General features: G+C 45.4%; 1 protein-coding gene across 3 annotated transcripts in view; it reads right to left on the bottom strand.

Annotated features, from left to right (window-relative positions):
- Ganab (glucosidase II alpha subunit) overlaps nucleotides 1-19,132 on the bottom strand; it is a 29,122-nt gene that overhangs the window by 1,626 nt on the left and 8,364 nt on the right. The window contains exons 3-22 of one of the 3 annotated variants that reach the window (XM_004656548.3): nucleotides 18,992-19,100; nucleotides 12,837-12,964; nucleotides 10,811-10,990; nucleotides 10,289-10,354; nucleotides 9,488-9,557; nucleotides 9,259-9,346; nucleotides 9,075-9,171; nucleotides 8,476-8,656; nucleotides 7,558-7,711; nucleotides 6,632-6,867; nucleotides 6,420-6,546; nucleotides 6,235-6,314; nucleotides 5,382-5,525; nucleotides 5,157-5,253; nucleotides 3,758-3,859; nucleotides 2,406-2,649; nucleotides 766-830; nucleotides 512-588; nucleotides 347-421; nucleotides 62-175 (exon numbers count right to left, since the gene is read on the bottom strand). In XM_004656548.3, the coding sequence (XP_004656605.2) occupies nucleotides 62-175; nucleotides 347-421; nucleotides 512-588; nucleotides 766-830; nucleotides 2,406-2,649; nucleotides 3,758-3,859; nucleotides 5,157-5,253; nucleotides 5,382-5,525; nucleotides 6,235-6,314; nucleotides 6,420-6,546; nucleotides 6,632-6,867; nucleotides 7,558-7,711; nucleotides 8,476-8,656; nucleotides 9,075-9,171; nucleotides 9,259-9,346; nucleotides 9,488-9,557; nucleotides 10,289-10,354; nucleotides 10,811-10,990; nucleotides 12,837-12,964; nucleotides 18,992-19,100 (2,434 nt within the window). Of the gene's footprint in view, nucleotides 1-61; nucleotides 176-346; nucleotides 422-511; nucleotides 589-765; nucleotides 831-2,405; nucleotides 2,650-3,757; nucleotides 3,860-5,156; nucleotides 5,254-5,381; nucleotides 5,526-6,234; nucleotides 6,315-6,419; nucleotides 6,547-6,631; nucleotides 6,868-7,557; nucleotides 7,712-8,475; nucleotides 8,657-9,074; nucleotides 9,172-9,258; nucleotides 9,347-9,483; nucleotides 9,558-10,288; nucleotides 10,355-10,810; nucleotides 10,991-12,836; nucleotides 12,965-18,991; nucleotides 19,101-19,132 lie in introns of those variants that run through there. The other 2 variants (XM_004656549.3, XM_045152412.1) reach the window with 2 other exon arrangements.

Here is a 19,132-nt window from a genome sequence, read left to right as displayed (position 1 = left end):
CCATGGGACTGAGTCCCATGGTAGGCAGATGGTTAAGGTGGCCCTCTGCCTTCACACTCACTTGGGAACTGAGAGCAACAAAGAGAGTAATAGGGTCATCCTTCATACAGTCTGAAGAACGCCGAACACGCATCCATCGAGGCACAATTGTTCCTCCACGCTGGAACACTGGGACCTAAGGCAAAAGCAGTGCTACAATGAAGACTCCTCTCAGGTTCTGAAAGCATCTTTTGCTCTTGTCCCTCTATGACCTCACAGGTACCTGGACTTTAAGACACACATTTTTTTTTCCCTTTCTGGAAACTCTATAGGCAGATGAACCTGGCATCTGGGCAGGCATACTCACAGTGCTCAGAGTTACAGGCAGGTACAGGGTTTGGGGACCATGATACTTCTGATAGCTTTGAATGTCATACCACACCTGCAGATGACAAAACATAACAGTGTGTCAGTCAGTGCATAGGAGTTGCCATCCTATTAGCTTCTTTTGGCTACACCTTTCCAAACTTACCTCACCTTGGCCAGGCAAATACACCTGCACACCATGGGCCCCAGCATCTGACACAGGGTGAACCAAGAGTGCATCCCCTAAAACACACCAAAATCAACTTGGAACTGAGGGAATTAGCTGACATGCTGTAAGGTATCAACACCCATTTCTTGCATCACCAGCCAGACACTCCACCCTTGGACTTCCAGAGACAGGAACCACAAGTGCTTCTTAGCCCAAGCCCAGCCCATCACCAACTGTCTCTCATTCCTCACCAAGTAAGAACTGATCATCTATACTGAAGGTGGTCACATCCTGAGGATACTGCACCCACAGGGGCCTACAAAGGAAGCAAGACAGGAAAGGAAGACATTTGCTTTGCAGGCCTAAGTCAAAGTCAAAAGTCTAAGACTGAGAATAAGAATCACAGGTTGGGATGGAGAGATGGCTTAGTGGTTAAGGCACTGGACTAGAAAGCCTAAAGGAACCATGTTCTATTCCCCAGGGCCCATGTAGGTCAGGTGCACGAGGTGGTGCATGCGTCTGGAGTTCATATGCAATGGCTAGGGGCCCCGGTGTGCCCATTCTCTATGTGCCTTTCTCTCTCTCTCTCTCAAATAAATCAATAAAAGTATTTTTTAAAATTCACACAGCAGGGCATGGTGGCACAAGCCTTTAATCCCAGCACTTGGGAGGCAGAGGTAGGAGGATCAACATGAGCTCGAGGCCATCCTGAGTCTACTTAGTGAATTCCAGGTTAGCCTGGGGTTAAGTGAGACCCTACCTCGAAAAACAAAACAAAACAAACAAAAATTTTTCACAGTTAAGATCCAGGAGCTTGCAACCTGACAGCTGACTCAAGACTCTGGCCTCAGCTATACAAATGCCAATTGTCCAGACATTTTGCTTGCTATCACACCTGACTCCTCTTAGAACTGCTTTGCACAGCAGCTTTTCAGTAATTTGCTTGGCAAAGTCCTCTAGGATATGATAATTTTCCTCTCTGAAGAGCAACCTCTCCTGCTAGTTCCTTACCCAAGATCCACAGGTTTTTATTCTATTCTGAAACACAACAAATTTATTTCTACTTCACAATTTTTATTTTATTTTATTTATTTGACAGAGAAAAAGGGAGAGAGAAAGAAAGAAAAAGAATGAACACGCCAGGGCCTCCAGCCACTGCAAACGAACTCTAGATGCACACGCCCCCCTTGTGTATCTGGCTAACGTAGGTCCTGGAGAATCAAACCTGGGTCCTTTGGCTTTGCAGACAAATGCCTTAACCGCTAAGCCATCCCTCCTCCAGGCCTGCTTCACAATTTTTGCACTTGCACTCTTCTCTGCACGGAACATTCCTCAGTATCACAAGCTCTTTTTTTTTTTCTTCAAATACAGCATCTTTTTATTTTTTTTGTTTTTTTGAGGTAGGGTCTCACTCTAGTCCAGGCTGACCTGGAATTCACTATGTAGTCTCAGGGTGGCCTCAAACTCACGGCGATCCTCTCACCTCTGCCTCCCGAGTGCTGGGAGTAAAGGCGTGCGCCACCACGCCCGGCTTTTTTTTTTTTTTTTTAGGTAGGGTTTCACTCTAGCTCAGCCTGACCTGAAATTCACTATGTAGTCTCAGGGTGGCCTCAAACTCAGTCCTACCTCTGCCTCCCAAGTGCTGGGATTAAAGGTGTGCACCACCAGACCAGGCTTGGTCTTTTTTGCCTGTTTGTTTGTTACTGGGACCTTGTCAATGCTAGGAATGTACTCTAGCACTAACCACAGTCCCCAGATCTCCTCTTTACTTTCATCTTCAAATCAGATTTCTTCCTTTATAAAGTCTTGATGAGAGAAAAGACACCCAGAGATGGAACACAGACCATATATCTCCAAGCCATCTCAACCCACTCCCTACTGAATGCCTCACCTCATGACAGGAAACCCTTCACGGTGAGCCTGATAGAAGAGGGTATACCAGAAGGGTAGCAAGGAATATCGCTGACCCAAGGCATCTCGGATTATGTCTTGGTACTGAGATGCTAACAGCCATGGTTCTCGCCGTCCAGTATCCAGATGGGCATGAGCTCGAAAGAAAGGCTGGTACGCACCCATCTGGTACCAGCGCACAAGCAGCTCTGGCTCTGGGTTCTTGAAGAAGCCACCCACATCCGCTGAGAGAGGAGAAAGCAGGTTGAAAAGAGGGTGAAGGAAAGGTGCTACCAGCCCTTTACCATAACATTCTGCTCTTTACTCATGCTTAATTCTGTGACCACTACTCTGCCTCCTACCAATCAAAGCACCAAATTTGGGCTGGGAAGATGGCTCACAGGTTAAAGGTGCTTGCTTTCAAGCCCTGCTGGCCCAGGTTTGGTTACCACGTACCTCCATACAGCCAGATACACAAAGTGGCAAATGTATCTGGAATTTGTTCACAGATGCAAGACGCCCTGGCGTAACTAGAATCACTTTTTCTCTCTCAAATAAAAAAAATATATATATATATATATTTTTTGGTTTTTTGAAATAGGGTCTCACTCTAGCAAAGGCTGACCTGGAATTCACTATGGAGTCTCAGAGTGGCCTTGAACTCACTGCGATCCTCCTACCTCTGCCTCCCAAGTGCTGGGATTAAAGGTATGCGCCACCACGCCTGGCTAAATAAAAATATTTTTTAAAATATTATATATTTTTAATTTATTTGAGAGAGAAGGAGAGAGCGAGAGAGAGAGGGAGAGAGACAGAGAGAGAGAGAGACCCAGAGAGAGAGAGTAGGTGTGCCAAGGCCTCTAGCCACTGCAAATGAACTCCAGACGTATGTGCCCTCTTGTGCATCTGGCTTACATGGGTCCTGGGGATTCGAACCTAGGTCCTTTGGCTTAGCGGTTAAAGGGCTTGCCTGCAAAGCCAAAGGACCCAGTTCAATGCTCAGAACCCACATAAACCAGATGCACATGTTGGTGCATGTGTCTGGAATTAGCAGTGGCTAAAGGCCCTGTGCCATTCTCTCTCTCCCTTTCAATGTAGGTGGCCCTCTCTCTCTAATAATAAAGTAAAATATTAATATATACATATATTTATATTATATATAAAAACGTATATATATGCATGTGTTTGTATATATGCACACTTTAATCTCACTAGTTGAAAAGAAGGGATTCAGTGGCAGAATATAGGAGAAGAAGAAATGGGAGGGGAAACCTATGACAATGGTATATTGTCTATATGTATGAAAGTTGTCAGAAGTCTAAAAATAAACAAATAAACTTCTCCCCCTCTTACCCCCACAAAAGGAAAGTCCCACCAGTGCCAGACTGAGACACATGGGAATAGAGATCTTCAAATGGTCCCACTCAGCAGTGTTGTCCCCTGTCCACACAGCTCCTAAGGAAGACAAGAGATGAGAGGAAATTTGCAAACAGAAAAGGGCTTATCTGACCTGATACATGTTTTTCTCCCCCCCTCCCACACCGTAGGGTCTCACTCTAGCTCAGGCTGACCTGGAATTCACTATGTAGTCTCAGTGGCCTTCAATTCACTGCAATCCTCCTATCTCTGCCTCCTAAATGCTGCAGTTAAAGGTATGCAACATCATGCCTGGCCTTTTTTGTGGTTTTCTTTCCTTTTTTGACATAGGGTCTCACTCTAGCCCAGAGTGACTTGGAATTCGTTATGTAGTCTCAGGGTAGCCTTGAACGCACAGCAATCCTCCTCCCTCTGCCTCTTGAGTGCTAGGATTAAACATATGCACCACCAAGCCCAAACCCGGCATGACCTGCTACATTTGATGGGCAGCACCTAGGGCTCTCTGAAGACAGAATCCATCAGAACTCTTTTTCCAGTACTGGGAATTGAATCTAAGGCTTTGTATATGCTAGGACAATGATCTACAACTGAGCTACACCCCTAGCCTTGCCAAAACTCTGATTTTTTCTTTTTGGTTTTTATTTATTTTGGTTTGAGGTAGGGTCTCACTCTAGCCCCAGATGACATAGAATTCACTATGTATCTCAGGCTGGCCTCAAACTCACAGTGATCCTCCTACCTCTGCTCCTAGGTGCTGGGATTAAAGGCATGGCCTACCACACATGGTGATTTCCTTGGTTTTTGAGGTAAATTCCCTCTCTAGCCCAGGCTGACCTGCAATTCACTAGTAGTCTCAGCCTGGCCTTGAACACACATACCTCTGCATCCCCAGTGCTGGGATTACTCTCTGGCTCCTCTCAAAGGGCCCAACTGGAAGGATGCACTGTAAAGCTCTCCAGAGGAGCCCCTTTCATCTGGTCTTCACAAACTTTTGCCTAAGCTCTACTCTTTTCTGTCTCCACCACCCCCACCCCCACCCCACCCCCAGGCCCAAGGTAGGGTCTTGCTCTAGCTCAGGCTGATGTGGAATTCACTATGTAGTCTCAGGGTGGCCTTGAACTCTCAGTGATCATCCTACCTCTGCCACCCAAGTGTTGGGATTAAAGGCATGCACCATCATGACTGGCTGGTTTTGTTTTGTTTTTTTTCCTCCTTGAAATAGTTTCAGTAAGAATCTCAGTCTGTCCCAGAATTTGCTATGTAGTGTCATCTGGCCTTAAGCTAAAGATCCTCCTGCCTCAGCCTCCCAAGTATTGGGATTACAAATCTCGTACTACCATGCCCAGCTGCCCTATTTTTCTTCTCCAATCCTTACCAAAGCGTTGGGAACCAGCAAAGAAAGCCCTACTTAGGACAAAGGGACGTTCTAGGCCACCAGAGCGCTGTATTAGCCCATCTGCAGTTGCCATGTGCTAGTTGGGAAACAAGAGAGGAAGGAGAGTAAGGAACAAAAACTGTCCTCTGTAACCTGTTGAAAAATATCCAGTCTGTATCTCTAGGTACTATTCTCTCCACCAACGCTCTTCTCTCAGCCCCTTACCACATAGAAGCCATAAATGTTATGGACATCTCGATGCTCCCAGCCCCCATGATGCTGTGCATCCTTGAGCATGGTAACCTCAGGACCATTGAAAACAGATGGTTCATTCATGTCATTCCAGACATAGAGATTAGGAGCTGAGCCCTGAGAAAATAGACAGAAAGAAGAAAAACACTGTCAGACAGAAACTTCTAGAAAAAAATCTATTTTTCAGGGGCCTTTCAGTATCATCAAGTCTCCATGAAACATTACATTATTGTAATTTTTTTGTATATTTTTTTCAAGGTAGTTTCACTCCAGCCCAGGCTAACATGGAACACACTCTGTACTCCCAGACTGGCCTTAAACTCATAGCTGAGTGCTGGGATTAATGGCATGTGTCACCACGACCAGCTTCCTGTGAAACATTACAGACAACCAACCAAAGCAGAGGCATCAAACAGAAAGGCTCAGCATAGCTGGGCACAGTGGTGCACACTTTTAATCCTAGCACTTGGGAGGCAGAGGTAGGAGGATCTCAGTGAATTCCAGGTCAGCCTGGGCTACAGTGAGACCCTACCTAAAAGGAAAAAAAAAAAAAAAAAAACTGGGCTGGAGAAATGGCTTTGCAGTTAAGGCAAAGCCTAAGGACCCAGGTTCAATTCTCCAGGTCCCACGTAAGCCAGATAGATGCACATGTTGGCATATGCGTCTAGAGTTCTTTGTAGTAGCTAGAGGTCCTAGTGCACCAATTTTCACTCCCTCCCTCCCACTCCTCTCTGTCTCAAATAAAAATAAATCTTAAAAAAAAAAAAAGGCTCAACATGGACAAAGGATAGGAAAGACAGAAACAACAGGGAGAAGTGTTTCCTACCTCATAATTGTCAAAGCTGAACATGTTAGCCCACCAGGTCCTCATTATGGGATTAGTGAAATCAGGATAACCAGCTGAGCCTAGAAAAGGGTGAGGACAACTGTTAACCACAAAAAAAAAAAAAAAAAAAAAAAATTCCCCCCTGCCTTCCCAACAGCTCCTCCCTCAATTCTGACCCTACCTACCTGGCCAGCACCAGCCCTCATAATCAGAGCCATCCCGGGTTTTAACATACAGCCCTTGGCTGCGCAGCTCTTCATGGACTCGATAGCCAGAATCCACCTTAATGTGAGGGTCCACAATGGTCACAAGCTGGGTTCAAAAAGCGTAAGTGGTCAGAGGGGATAGCATTTATCATCCTCACAAAAGAAATCACACATAGCTGTAGTCCCCTTACCTTCCGCCTCTTGGAGGCCAAGTGTTCGAGCATGGTGAGGGGCTGTGGAAAGCGGCTTGGGTCCCAAGTGAAGTAGCGTTTGCCATCAGCATGTTCTATGTCCAGCCAGATGACATCACAGGGCATGTTGTGGTCATCAAAGCCCTGATCCACTCCCAACACATCGGCCTCGTCCCGGTAGTTCCATCGGCTCTGATGGTAGCCGAGGGAGAAGAGTGGGGGGAATGCCTGGGTCCCTGCAGGTTCATTGAAAGAAGGGAAAACAATGGGTTCCAGACCCAAACAAGAGTCACTGTGAGCATCTGTAGAGGGAGGATGAAGAGTACAGACCTATAAATAGGCTAAAGAGGGACTGGAGAGATGGCTTATCACTTAAGGAATTTGCCGACAAAGACAAAGGACCCAGGTTCAATTCCCTAGAACCCACACAGGCCAGATGGACAAGGTGGTGCATGCATCTGGAGATTATTTGCAGCGGCTGGAGACCCTGGCAAGGCTATCTCTCACTCAAATAAAGTGTACAGCATCTTTACAAAAAGAAGAGGCTGAAGAGCTGACAAGGTGGCACACACCTTTAATCTCAGCACTCGGGAGGTAGTGGTAGGAGGATAGCATAAGTTCAAGGCCATCTTGGGACTATATCTTGGGGTAAACCTAGGTTACAGTGAGACCATACCTCAAAAATAATAATAGTGAGCCGAGCGTGGTGGCACACGCCTTTAATCCCAGCACTCGGGAGGCAAAGGTAGGAGGATTGCTGTGAGTTCAAGGTCACCCTGAGACTACAGAGTTAATTCCAGGTCAGCCTGGGCTAGAGTGAGACCCATCTTGAAACAAACACACACACGCAAAATAAAAATAAGATGACAATGAAGACAAAGGAAAAAACTGAAATTGTCAGCTGGCAGAGTGAGACCATCACCTACCTGTGAGACTAGCATACTGCCGGAAGACATCAAAGACTGAAGGCCCAAGCAGCAGAAAGACATCAATGATGCCACTCTCTGACATCCAACGAACATCTGTTTGTGGGGTCTCTCCAGATCCCTGTAAGTAATCCAGCATCTTTCCAAACAGGGTCTAAGAAGAGACCAGAAAAATATCAGACATTTGCCTAATCATTTTCCAAATCCAAAGAAAAGCAGCAATTTTCTCCTCCATCTTCACATAGCTGGCTCCTAGCACCTCACTCTGGTTTGAGAGGAACCTGTCACCTCCTCAGGGAGGTTTTTATGGACCACACTATCTAAAGTAGTACTATCCCTATTGCCACCACATGACTGTTTCAATGCTTGTACTTACTACCCCTAAAATTATCTTGCCTTGTGACCTGTTGATCTTTTTCTTCCTCCCTGAGAATGGAGACCTTTTCAAGCTCAGTAAGCACATAACCCCAGCCACAGAAGATGTCTAGTACACAATAACCAATAACAATCCTCTCAAACCAGAGGGAAATTCTTTCACCTATGAAAATTATTCTGGGGGCTGGAGAGATGGCTTAGCAGTTAAGGCGCTTGCCTGCAAAGCCAAAGATCCAGGTTCCATTCCCCAGTACCCATGTAAAGCCAGATGTACAAGGTGGCACATGCTTCTGGAGTTCATTTGTAGTGGGGCTTGAGACCCTGGCATGCCTGTTTTCTCTCAAGTAAATAAATAAATAAACTATTTTAAAAAGAAAATATCATCTGGTAATAACTAAGTAACTTGAAAATCTTCCCACAGTGCCCAGAGCCAGCTCCAAATAAGGCTACGCCACCAGCCACTTCCAAGTTAATGTTCCCAGCATCTCTGCTTTAAAGACCTGGCAGACTCGCCCTCCTCTCTCCCTGTGCCCATGCTCTCACCTTTCCAGCAGTGTTGGAGGATATATCAACCCAGGTCTCAGCAGCATTGAGCCAGAAGATGCCCAAGTCACGATGAGAGTTGTGTGCCAGAAGCACAGGAACAGACCCATATAGGGCCATGGGGTTATCCAACTCATACTGGAACACATCCAAATTGTACAGGCGATACGGATCCCCACCCCTGGCAGCAAATAAGACAGACTTGGGCTAACTACTGGTGAAGCTACAGTACATGCAAACTCCACCCTACAGACACTGGGCTCTTTAATTCTGTCTCAAAAAAATTTATTATTTTAATTTTTTGTTTTTAGTTTTTCAAGATAGGGTCTCACTCTATCCCAGACTAACCTGGAATTCACAATATAATCTTAGGCTAGCCTACAAACTTACAACAATCCTCCTACCTTTGCTTCCCAAGTACTGGGACTAAGGCGTGTACCCCCACACCTGGCCTCCTCAAAGAAGTTTATACCTATGAAAGGCGATCCAGACACAGGAAGTGATAGATGCATGTCTGGAATATCCAACTGCAGGCATACTTCCCAAGTCCTGACTTCCTCTTACTCCTCCATCCACCCCAATGTCAATATGAGACTCACTCAGTGACCTTCAGCCTCAGGCTTTCTGCATGCTCAGGAATTCCATACACATGCTCCATGCCTGGCAAGGAGAAGTCTAAACCCACAGATGTGGGACCTGGAAGAAAAACAAAGACTGAGGTCCAGAGCTTCTGCTTGGCAAAAACTCCATGTGCCCCTGCCCAGGGCTCTCCCAGGCCCTCACCATAAGGCTTGCTGTCAGAGTGAGTTTTGAATGTCTCCTCCCAGGCTCCTGGCTCATCTTTCTCTGCCTTCCCCTGGGTCTCCTCTGGCTGTAAAGAGGAAAGCGGACCAATACCCAGTTAAACACCAGTTTTCTCACTTCCCCCTCTCATTTTCTAAGTCCTCATGGTGCCTTTCCCCTGCTCCAGCCAGCTCTATATTCCAGACAACCTCCCATCCTTCCGACTTGCCTTGTCACCATCCCCAGGCACTTCTTCAGGCTGGGCTTCATTGCCCTCAGCTGGGTCTTTTGATCCTTGCCTGGAAGGTAGGAGAGCTGTCTGCTCCAATCCAGAAGGGGCAGGGACGAGGGGCTAGTGGAAGGAGGGATGGGGGAATAGAGAGCCAAGGGTCCAAAGGAACGAAAGCATTGGAGGAAGGGAGTGAATGTTAAGTTTGGGAGGGGCCCCAGTGAGCAAGGTGGGAAAGGAAATGACAAAGGGAAATGAGGAGTAAATGCCAGCAGGAAGTGCCTTCTACAAACAGGCCCAATCATCAGCCTCTGTTGAAATCTAGAAGAGATAGGCAAGATGGTCCGTGGGCCTGGATTCTAAATGTGAGTCCTGGCTCTGCTGCATTCACAGAGAGAATCTGACCTCAGCTGCCCTTATTGTGCCTTAAGACTCCTGACTTGACACACAGTTTTGCGAAGTCAAGTTGATCAGATCATAATAAGCCTCTCCAGACACATACAGGGACTTCAAAGAGGTTCTGACAAAGAATGCTTGCAAGGACAGCAGGCAGGAAGCTCTGTTCAGGATCTCAGATGTGTCCCAGTTGAGAGCCAGAAACCCTAGCAAAAGGCAACACTCCTCCACCCCTTCCTGCTCCCAGCCAAGGGAAAAGCAAAATAAGGGCTCAAATGCCATATAGTGGGGAAAGGACAAATAGTGAAGGGACAAGGCATGAAAAGGTCTGAAGGAACTACCCCATAGGAATAAAGGGTGGGTAAGGGAAAAGGAACAGATACAGTACCAGTGGCCATGATTTACCTATAGAAAAGGTTCTTGATCTTATCCCATATGCTACCGAGCGTGAGACTAACTTTATCCGAGAAACTGGGGCAGGAGATGAATAGGGAAGGGGAAAAGGAAGCACAAAACCAACACAAAAACAGAAACATAAAAGTGAGTTCAGTCCACAAACTTCCAGAGATGGGGGAACAAAGAAACCAAAAATAAATAAACAAATAAATAAATAGGAAGAAAATAAATTTGGGGATGCAATGATGTGAGAAGGGGAAGAAGAGAGGCAGATCCAGACAGGCCTCCCCAGAGGAGATGCCTAGTGCACAGCTCAGGGACAAAAGTGACTGTCTCCTGCTCTGTACATGAAACAGAAATCTACACCCCAGGTCTGGTTCTTACCCTCCCTAACAGACAACTTCTCCAAGTTTCCAGCCCCTACCTGGCTGTCCTATATCCAGTCTCCCACCAGCAACCCACTACCAGAGCCCATAACAATTCTAAGCTCTTCCACAACAGGCTCCGTGAAGTCCCAACCCCTGTACTCACGGGACCCTGGGAGCTCTCTGGTGCTCAAATGCCATGAGTCCTCGGGCATTGACGCTGAGCAGAAGACTGCGCTCCTCTAGCAAGTCAAGACGGAATGGCTGTGCTGTCAAGATGATTTTGTAGGGCCCCTCAGCCACTGTTAGCTCCACACTATTGTCATCCCGACCAGAAACTGAAAGCCTAAGAAAGAGAGCAAAAAGGATAAGGAAGGGCTGGAGAGATGGCTTAGCAGTTAAGTACTTGCTTGTGAAGCCTAAGATCCCTGGTTCAAGGCTCAACTCCCTAGTACCAATGTAAGCCAGATGCACAAGGTGGCACATGCATCTGGAGTTCGTTTGTAATGGCTGGAGGCCCTGGTGAGCCCATTCCGTCTGTCTCTCTGCCTCTGCCTGCCACTCTCAAATAAATAAAACTTTTAAAAAATAATAAATAAATAAAGGATAAGGAAAAGCCAAAGGCTAAAAATAGTCCCTACAATTCTACAGGAAGCAATAGTGCAGGGGTACACAAAATGACTAAAATTTATCTCTATTTTAAAAACTTTGGACTGGGCATGGCAGCACACATCTATAATCCCAACACTCAGGAAGAAAGCAGAAGGTTAACTTCAAATTCAAGACCAGGCTGGTCTATACATGAAGTTCCAAGCCACCCAGGACAACACAGTAAGAACCTGTCTCAAATACCCCACTGCATTCCCCCAAATTCAAAATAAAGTTGGGTATGGTGGCACATGCCTTTAATCCCAGCACTTGGGAGGGAAAGATAGGAGGATGGATCACTGTGAGTTCAAGACCAGCTTGAGACTACATAGTAAATTCCAGGTCAGCCAGAACTAGAGTGAGACTCTACCTCAAAAATCCAGAAAAAAAACAACAAAAAAACTTTGAAATGTTTACCAAGTATGAGGACCTGAATTCAGATCCTCAGTACCCAAGCAAAACTGCTGGGCATGGCCAGGTGTCCTAGCTCACATCTTTTTGTTTGTCTGTTTGCTTGCTTTTCCGAGGTAGGGTCTCACTCTAGCCCAGGCTGACCTGTAATTCACTCTATATTCTCAGGATGGCCTTGAACTCATGGCAATCCTCCTACTTCTGCCTCCAGAGTGCTGGGATTAAAGGTGTGTGCCACCATGCCCAGCCTAGCTCACATCTATAACTGCAGCACTTGGAAGGCCAAAGCAGGAGGACTGCCATGAGTTCAAGGTCAGCTTGGACTACAGCGAGACCCTGCTTCAAAATAAGCAAAACAAGGCAGGTATGGTGGCACACACTTTTAATCCCAGTACTCAGGAGGCAGAGGAAGGAGGATCGCCAGAGTTCAAAGCCAGCCTGAGACTACATAGTGAATTCCAGGTCAGCCTGAGCTACAGATAAACCCTACCTTGAAAAACCAAAAAGAGCAGGGCGTGGTAGTACACTCCTTCAATACCAGCACTGGGGAGACAGAGGGAGGAGGAACACTGTGAGTTGAGGCCACCAGCCTGAAACTAGAGAATGAGTTACAGGTCAATCTAGGCTAGACTGAGATCCTACCTCTCAAAAAAATAAAAATAAAAAATAATTATAGGGCTGGAGAAATGGCTTAGCAGTTAAGGCACTTGCCTGTAAAGCCTGAGGATCCAGGTCCAACACCCCAGTAGCCACATAAAGCAGATGCACAAGGTGGCACATGTGTCTGGAGTTCGTTTCCACTGGCTAGAGGTCCAGGCGCACCCATTCTCTATCTGCCTCTCTCTCTCTCTCTCTCCCCCTCTCTCTCCCTCCCTCCGTTCCCTCCCTCCCTCCCTCCCTCTCTCTCTCTCTCTCTCTCAGTAAATAAAACCAAAAATCAAAATTAAAAGAAATACATATACAATATTTTTTAAAGAGTGAGAAGTGAAACAAGAAGAAAAGTAGAAAGAGTGAGTAGCATGGTGCGTTGCTAGCCACCTAATTTTTTGATATAATAAAGTCACCAATCAAAAAAAAGGACTATTAGGAAGGCAAAAAAAACATGAAAACAGATCATCTTAGGAACATTTTACCGAGCTGCTGGGGGATCAGCCACCAAAACATCTGGCACACGGTATCGAGGTCGCCGGGGTTCCAGCTCATCAATCCTTATACGGGTCATGTTCTTTTGAAGACCCTGGAGCTCCAGCACCAATAACACCTGTGGGACAGAAATTTGGGTCTGAAGGAACCAGAGGGATTACAACATGCAAATCCCACTGAACCCATTTCATACTGAGGAGTCTCCTCTAAGCCCTTTGACTAAGGCCCAGCTTCTTCTTCCTCTTTTTTTTTTTTTTAAGGTTAACATTCCTTTTTTTTTCAATATTTTTTATTTATTTATTTTAAGAGAAAGAAAGATGGGGAGAGAGAGAGAGAGGGTGCTCCAGGGCCCCCAGCCACTGCAAACAAACTCCAGATTCATGTACTACCTTGTGCAGCTGGATGAGTTGGGTTCTGGGGTATCGAATCAAGGTTGTTTGGCTTTGCAGGCAAGTGCCTTAACCACTAAGCCAACTCTTTAGCCCAAGGTCCAGCTTCTTAAACTGTGGGTTGCAGCCCCATATAGGGCTCTATAACTGAGTGAAGTTACAAAAAAAATTGACAACAGTAGGTTTCTCAATATGCAGTGACTAAAAATTAATTCACAATCAAAAGTATGGGGGCTGCAAAACATTACAGGCCATTGCCAAGGCCCTTGGTTTCCCACCAGGAATCCATGGTAAGACCTTATTGCTGAAGACTCCACATATTTGGGCTGCAAGGCCACTGAAAAATCCTTCTGGAACTGAGCTGATAACCTTCTCCATGTAGACCAGCTGACAGAAAGCTGGAAGAAGCCATTCTACATGTAGTTCAATGGGAGAAAGAGATACCACCAGTGAAGATACTCAACAGTGGACCCTGCAAGCCTTATAATTGGCCAGCCAGGCCAAATGAGCCAATGGGTGCAATAGTGGCACGTCTGTCATGGTGGAAACCAACTGCCCTCCAATTGGACTGGAGGCCGCTCCATAGGGGGAATACATCCCTGATACTGAAACTTAAAACACGGGTACTCATGAGCCCTAAGGGTGTAACATCTGCTGATGTCTGGAAAAATGTATATACTATGCTTATCAAACTGCCCAGTAAGCACTTCTCTTAATAGTCATACCCTTATATTAATGCTACTCTCACTTTTGGTAGAGAATCTTCTCTTTTCAGATGGCAGTAACCTTGGGATGATTCAGAAGGTATCATAGTGCTGGAAAGAAGTGACTGGAGTACTGAGTAACATCTGGATCACACCTTCCAAGGCTCAGGGTCTATTGTAGAAGAGGTGGCAGAAAGAATGTAAGAGCCAAAGGAAGGGTAGGACTCCTTACAACGTGCTCCTCCAGACACAAAATGGCCTGGATATCCATGATTTCACCGTGCCTGACACTACCTACACAAGACCATCATAAGAGGAGGAAAAGATCAGGACATCAAAATAAGAGAGAGACTGAGTGAGATGGGGAGGGGATATGATAAAGAATGGAATTTCAAAGGGAAAAGTGGGGGGGGGGGAGAGGGAGGGTATTACCATGGTGTGTGTGTGTGTGTGTGTGTATTTTTTTTTTTTTTTCAGTTTTTCGAGGTAGAGTCTCACTCTAGCCCAGGCTGACCTGGAATTCACTATGAAGTCTCAGGGTGGCTTCGAACTCACGGCGATCCTCCTACATCTGCCTCCCGAATGCTGGGATTAAAGGCATGTGCCACCATGCCTGGATTCTGCCATGGTATATTTTTTATAATCATGGAAAATGTTAACAAAAATTGAGAAAAAAAAGTATGGGGGCTGGAGTGGTTAAGGCGCATTCCTGCAAAGCCTAATGACCTAAATTTGATTCCCCAGTGCCCACACAGAGCCATTTTCACAAAGTGGCACATGTGTTTGGAGTTCATTTACAGTGGCTAAAGGCCCTAGCATACCTATTCTTTGTCTATCTGCCTCCTTCTCTCACTTTCTCTCAAATAAATAAAAAGTTTTTAAAAAATCATGCATGTGGGATGGGGATGTAGCTAAATTGGTTGAGTGCTTTCCTGAGTGCAAGATAATCTGGGCTTGGTCTCCAACACTGTATCAAACCAGGTATGGTATAATCTCTGTAATCTCAGCATTCAGAAGGCAGAGAGGGTCACCATGAGATGAGCTCAAAGCCAGAAAGGGCGAAATCAAGACCCTGACTCAAAAAATATATTTAAAAGCCAGGCATGGTGGCACATGCCTTTAATCCCAGCACTTGGGAGGCAGAGGTAAGAGGACTGCTGTGAGTTTAAGGCCACTCTGAAACAACATAGTGAATTCCAGGTCAGCCTGAGCTACAGCAATACCCTACCTCATTAAAGAGAGAGAGAGAGAGAGAGAGAGAGAGAGAGAGAGAGAGAGAGAGAGGGAGGGAGGGAGGGAGGGAGGGAGGGCGAGCGCGCGCGCACCAGCCAGGCATGGTGGCACACGCCTTTAATCCCAGCATTCACAGGTAGGAGGATCGTCCTGAGTTCGAGGTCACCATGAGACTATATAGTGAATTCCAGGACGGCCTGAGATACAGTGAGACCCTACCTAAAAAAAAAAAACAAAACTGGGGCTGGAGAGATGGCTTAGCAGTTAAGGCACTTGCCTGCAAAGCCAAAGTACCAGGGTTCAACTCCCCAGGACGCACGTAAACCAGATGCACAAGGGGACACACACATCTGTAGTTTGCAGTGGCTGGAGGCCACAGTGCACCCATTCTTTCTCTCTACCTGCTTATTTCTGTCTCTCTGTCAAATAAATAAATAAAAACAAGAAAAATTATATAAAAGCCAGGTGCCTATGGACATATAAGGAAACGGAAAAAAATCTTAATATTTCTTTAACAGCATAAAACTGTATATACAGACAGGCATGGTGGTGCACACGCCTTTAATTCCAGCCCTTGGGAGGCAGAGGTAGGAGGATTGCTGTGTGTTTGAGGCCAACCTGAGATTATATAGTGAATTCCAGGTCAGACTGGACAAGAGTGAGACTCTACCTCGAAAAACAAAAACAAAAAAACCAAAATAAAACCTGTATGTATACTAAAAATACTACAGTTCATAACATGTATTTTCAAATCCGAGCTGAGGTGTTTCAGGCAGCATTCACTGGTGTTAAATGGTATGGCCACATTCACAGTGCAACGTCACATGTTGTATCTTCACAACCAAGGTTTGGGTGAAGTTGTCTGTTGCAGCATGGGCAAGCACTGCCACAAACACCTGTTTCATTACAAATTTAAATATGGTGTGTTATTTTCTCTGTTTTTTATTTCTTTTTATTTAATTTATTAATTTTGTGTTTTTTTCCAAGGTAGAGTCTCATTAGCCCTGGTTGACCTGAAATTCGGTCTGTAGTTCCAAACTGGCCTTGAACTCTCAGCAGTCCTCCTACCTCTGCCACCCCAGTGCTGGAATTAAAGTTGTGTGTCACCATGCCTGGCTTATGATATATGTATGTATTTGTTCTTTTGAGGTAGGGTCTTGCTCTAGCCCAAGCTGACCTAGAATTCACTATGTACTCTTCAGGGTGGCCTTGAATTCATGGTGATCCTACTACCTCTGCTTCAAAAAAAAAATTTTTTTTTTTTTTAATGGATGTTGGCTTAAAATTAGGACAAAATTTCCAACTATTACTTTCTCTTTAAAAAAATATATTTATTTATTTGAGAGAGAAATTGGGCCCACCAGGGTCTCCAGCCACTTCAAAGGAACTCCAGATGCATGCTGAGGAGATGGCTTAGCAGTTAAGGTGCTTTGCTGCAAAGCCTAAACACGCAGGTTCAATTCCCCAGTACTCACGTAAGCCAGATGCATAAATTGGTACATGCATCTGCATTTAATTTGCTGTGGCTGGAGCCCCTGGCACATCCATTCTCTCTAGTTGCCTCTTCCTATCTCTCGCCCCCTCTCTCACAAAATAAATAAAATAAAAATAGGACTGGAGAGATGGCTTAGTGGTTTAGGCACTTGCCTATGAAGCCTAAGGATCCAGGTTAAATTTTCCAGGTCCCATGTAAGCCAGATACACAAGGTAGCACATGTATCTGGAGTTTGTTTTCAGGGGCTAAAGGCCCTGGTATGCCCAGTCTTTCCCTCTCCCCACTCCTAATAAATAAAGGAGCTGGAGAAGATGGCTTGGCAGTTAAGGCATTTGCTTTACCTGCAAAGCCAAAGTACCTTGGTTCAATTCCCCAGAACCCATGTGAGCCAAATGCACAAGGTAGCGCATGTGCTGAGTTCATCTGTAGTGGCTGTAGGCTCTGGAGTGCCCATTCTCTCTCTCTCTCTCCCTCTTTTTCAATCAATCAAATAAATAAAATATAAGTAAATAAAAATAAACCTTTTAAAAATTTAAAGTAAAATAAAAATAAATGAAGCTGGGTGTGGTGGTGCATGCCTTTAATTCCAGCACTCAGAAGGCAGAGGTAATGGCTGGAGAGATGGCTTGGCGGTTAGGCACTTGCCTGTGAAGCCTAAGGCCGGTTCAAGGCTTAACTCCCCAGTACCCATTAAGCCAGATGCACAAGGTGGCACATGCATCTGGAGTTCATTTGCAGACATAAAAATTTAAAAAATAGGGCTGGAGGGATGGCTTAGTGGTTAAGCACTTGCCTATGAAGCCTAAGGACCCCGGTTCAAAGTTTGATCCCCCAGGACCACGTTAGCCAGATGCACAAGGGGGCGCACGCATCTGGAGTTCATTTGCAGTGGCAGGAAGCCCTGGCATGCCCATTCTCTCTCTCTCTCTTTCACTCTCGATCTCTCTCATATAAGTAAATTTTAAAAAAATTTTTAAAAAAATTTAAAATAAAGCAGCTAGGCATGGTGGTGCATGCCTTTAATCCCAGTACTTGGGAAGCACAGGTAGGAGGACTGCTGTAAATTCAAAGTCACCCTGAAACTACAGAGTAAATTCCAGGTCAGCCTGGGCTACAGTGAAATCCATCCTCCAAAAAACAATAATTAAATAAACAGAGTAAAGAACAATTGAGGAAGACACAAAACATCAACCTCTGGCCTCTAAACACACATACATGTGCACCCCCACCCACATAAACATGAATGCATAAGCACTCACTGCACACACACTTTTTCATAATTTATTATTAAGTATTTGACTGCCGTTCCTATTTCATATATGAATATACCCAGATAAATATCTCCTACATCTATTTTATCTATATACATCACATAAAAATTTCTTGCAAGTGGAAATACGTTAATATGACCTGGCCTAGGCGGGTGTGGTGGCACATGCCTTTCCTAGTACTTAAGAGGCAAAGGTAAGGTATGAGGATTGCTGAGTTCCAGGCCAGTTGAGAACTACAAAGTGAGTCCAAGCCAGCCTGGGCTATATAGAGCAAAAGAATTATAATAAAAACTAAGCCAGGGATGAAGATATGGCTTAGTGGTTAAGGCACTTGCCTGTGAAGCCTAAGGACCCATGTTCAATTCTTCAGATCCCACATAAGCCAGACACACAAGGTGATGCACGCATCTGGAGTTCAATTGCCGTGGCTTGAGACCCTGACACACCAATTCTCTCTTGCTCCCTCTCATTTAAAAAAAAAAAGCTGGGTGTGGAGGCACACGCTTTTAATCCCAGCATTCAGAAGGCAAAGGTAGGAGGATCACTGTGATTTCAAGGCCACCCTGTAACTACATAGCAAATTCCAGCCTGGGCTAGAGTGAGACCCTAACTACCTCGAAAAATCAAAAAAAAAAAAAAGGCCAGTCAATTAAGGGCAGGAGAGATGGCTTAACAGTTAAGACACTTGGCTGCAAAGCCAAAGGACCCAGGTTCAATTCCCCGGGATCTATGTAAGCCAGATGTACAAGGTGGCCCATGTGTCTAAAGTTTGTTTGCCAACAGCTGGAGGTCCCTGGCTTGCCCATTCTTTCAAATAAATAAACATTTTTAAGTGTTAATTAAAAAAAGAAATAAACTAAGCCAGACATTGAGTTATATGCCTTTAATCCCAATACCACTTGGGAGGCAGCCAACCTGAGCTAGGATGAGACCCTACCTCAAAGGTAAAAAAAAAAAAAAGTATTATTAGGTCATTGGGTACAAGTTTCCCCCTTCTCAAGTTATCCTTTAACCACCCTCTCACACTCATCAGTCTTCCTTGTCTTGACTGACCTTGGTAACCTCATTGATCAGATGGACTGTGAAGGCATCAGGACCAAGCTGCAGGGTGTCTAGTAAGGCACTATATGGAGAGAGGCCTGGCCGAATGCTTCGCTGCCGTCTGCCAAGATCAACAATTTGGAGGTAAGGTTA

Source organism: Jaculus jaculus, chromosome 1 (genome assembly GCF_020740685.1).
Source record: "Jaculus jaculus isolate mJacJac1 chromosome 1, mJacJac1.mat.Y.cur, whole genome shotgun sequence".
NCBI classification, from domain to species: domain Eukaryota; kingdom Metazoa; phylum Chordata; class Mammalia; order Rodentia; family Dipodidae; genus Jaculus; species Jaculus jaculus.
Note: the sequence above shows the minus strand (reverse complement) of the source record. Positions and strands in the feature narration are given on the sequence as shown.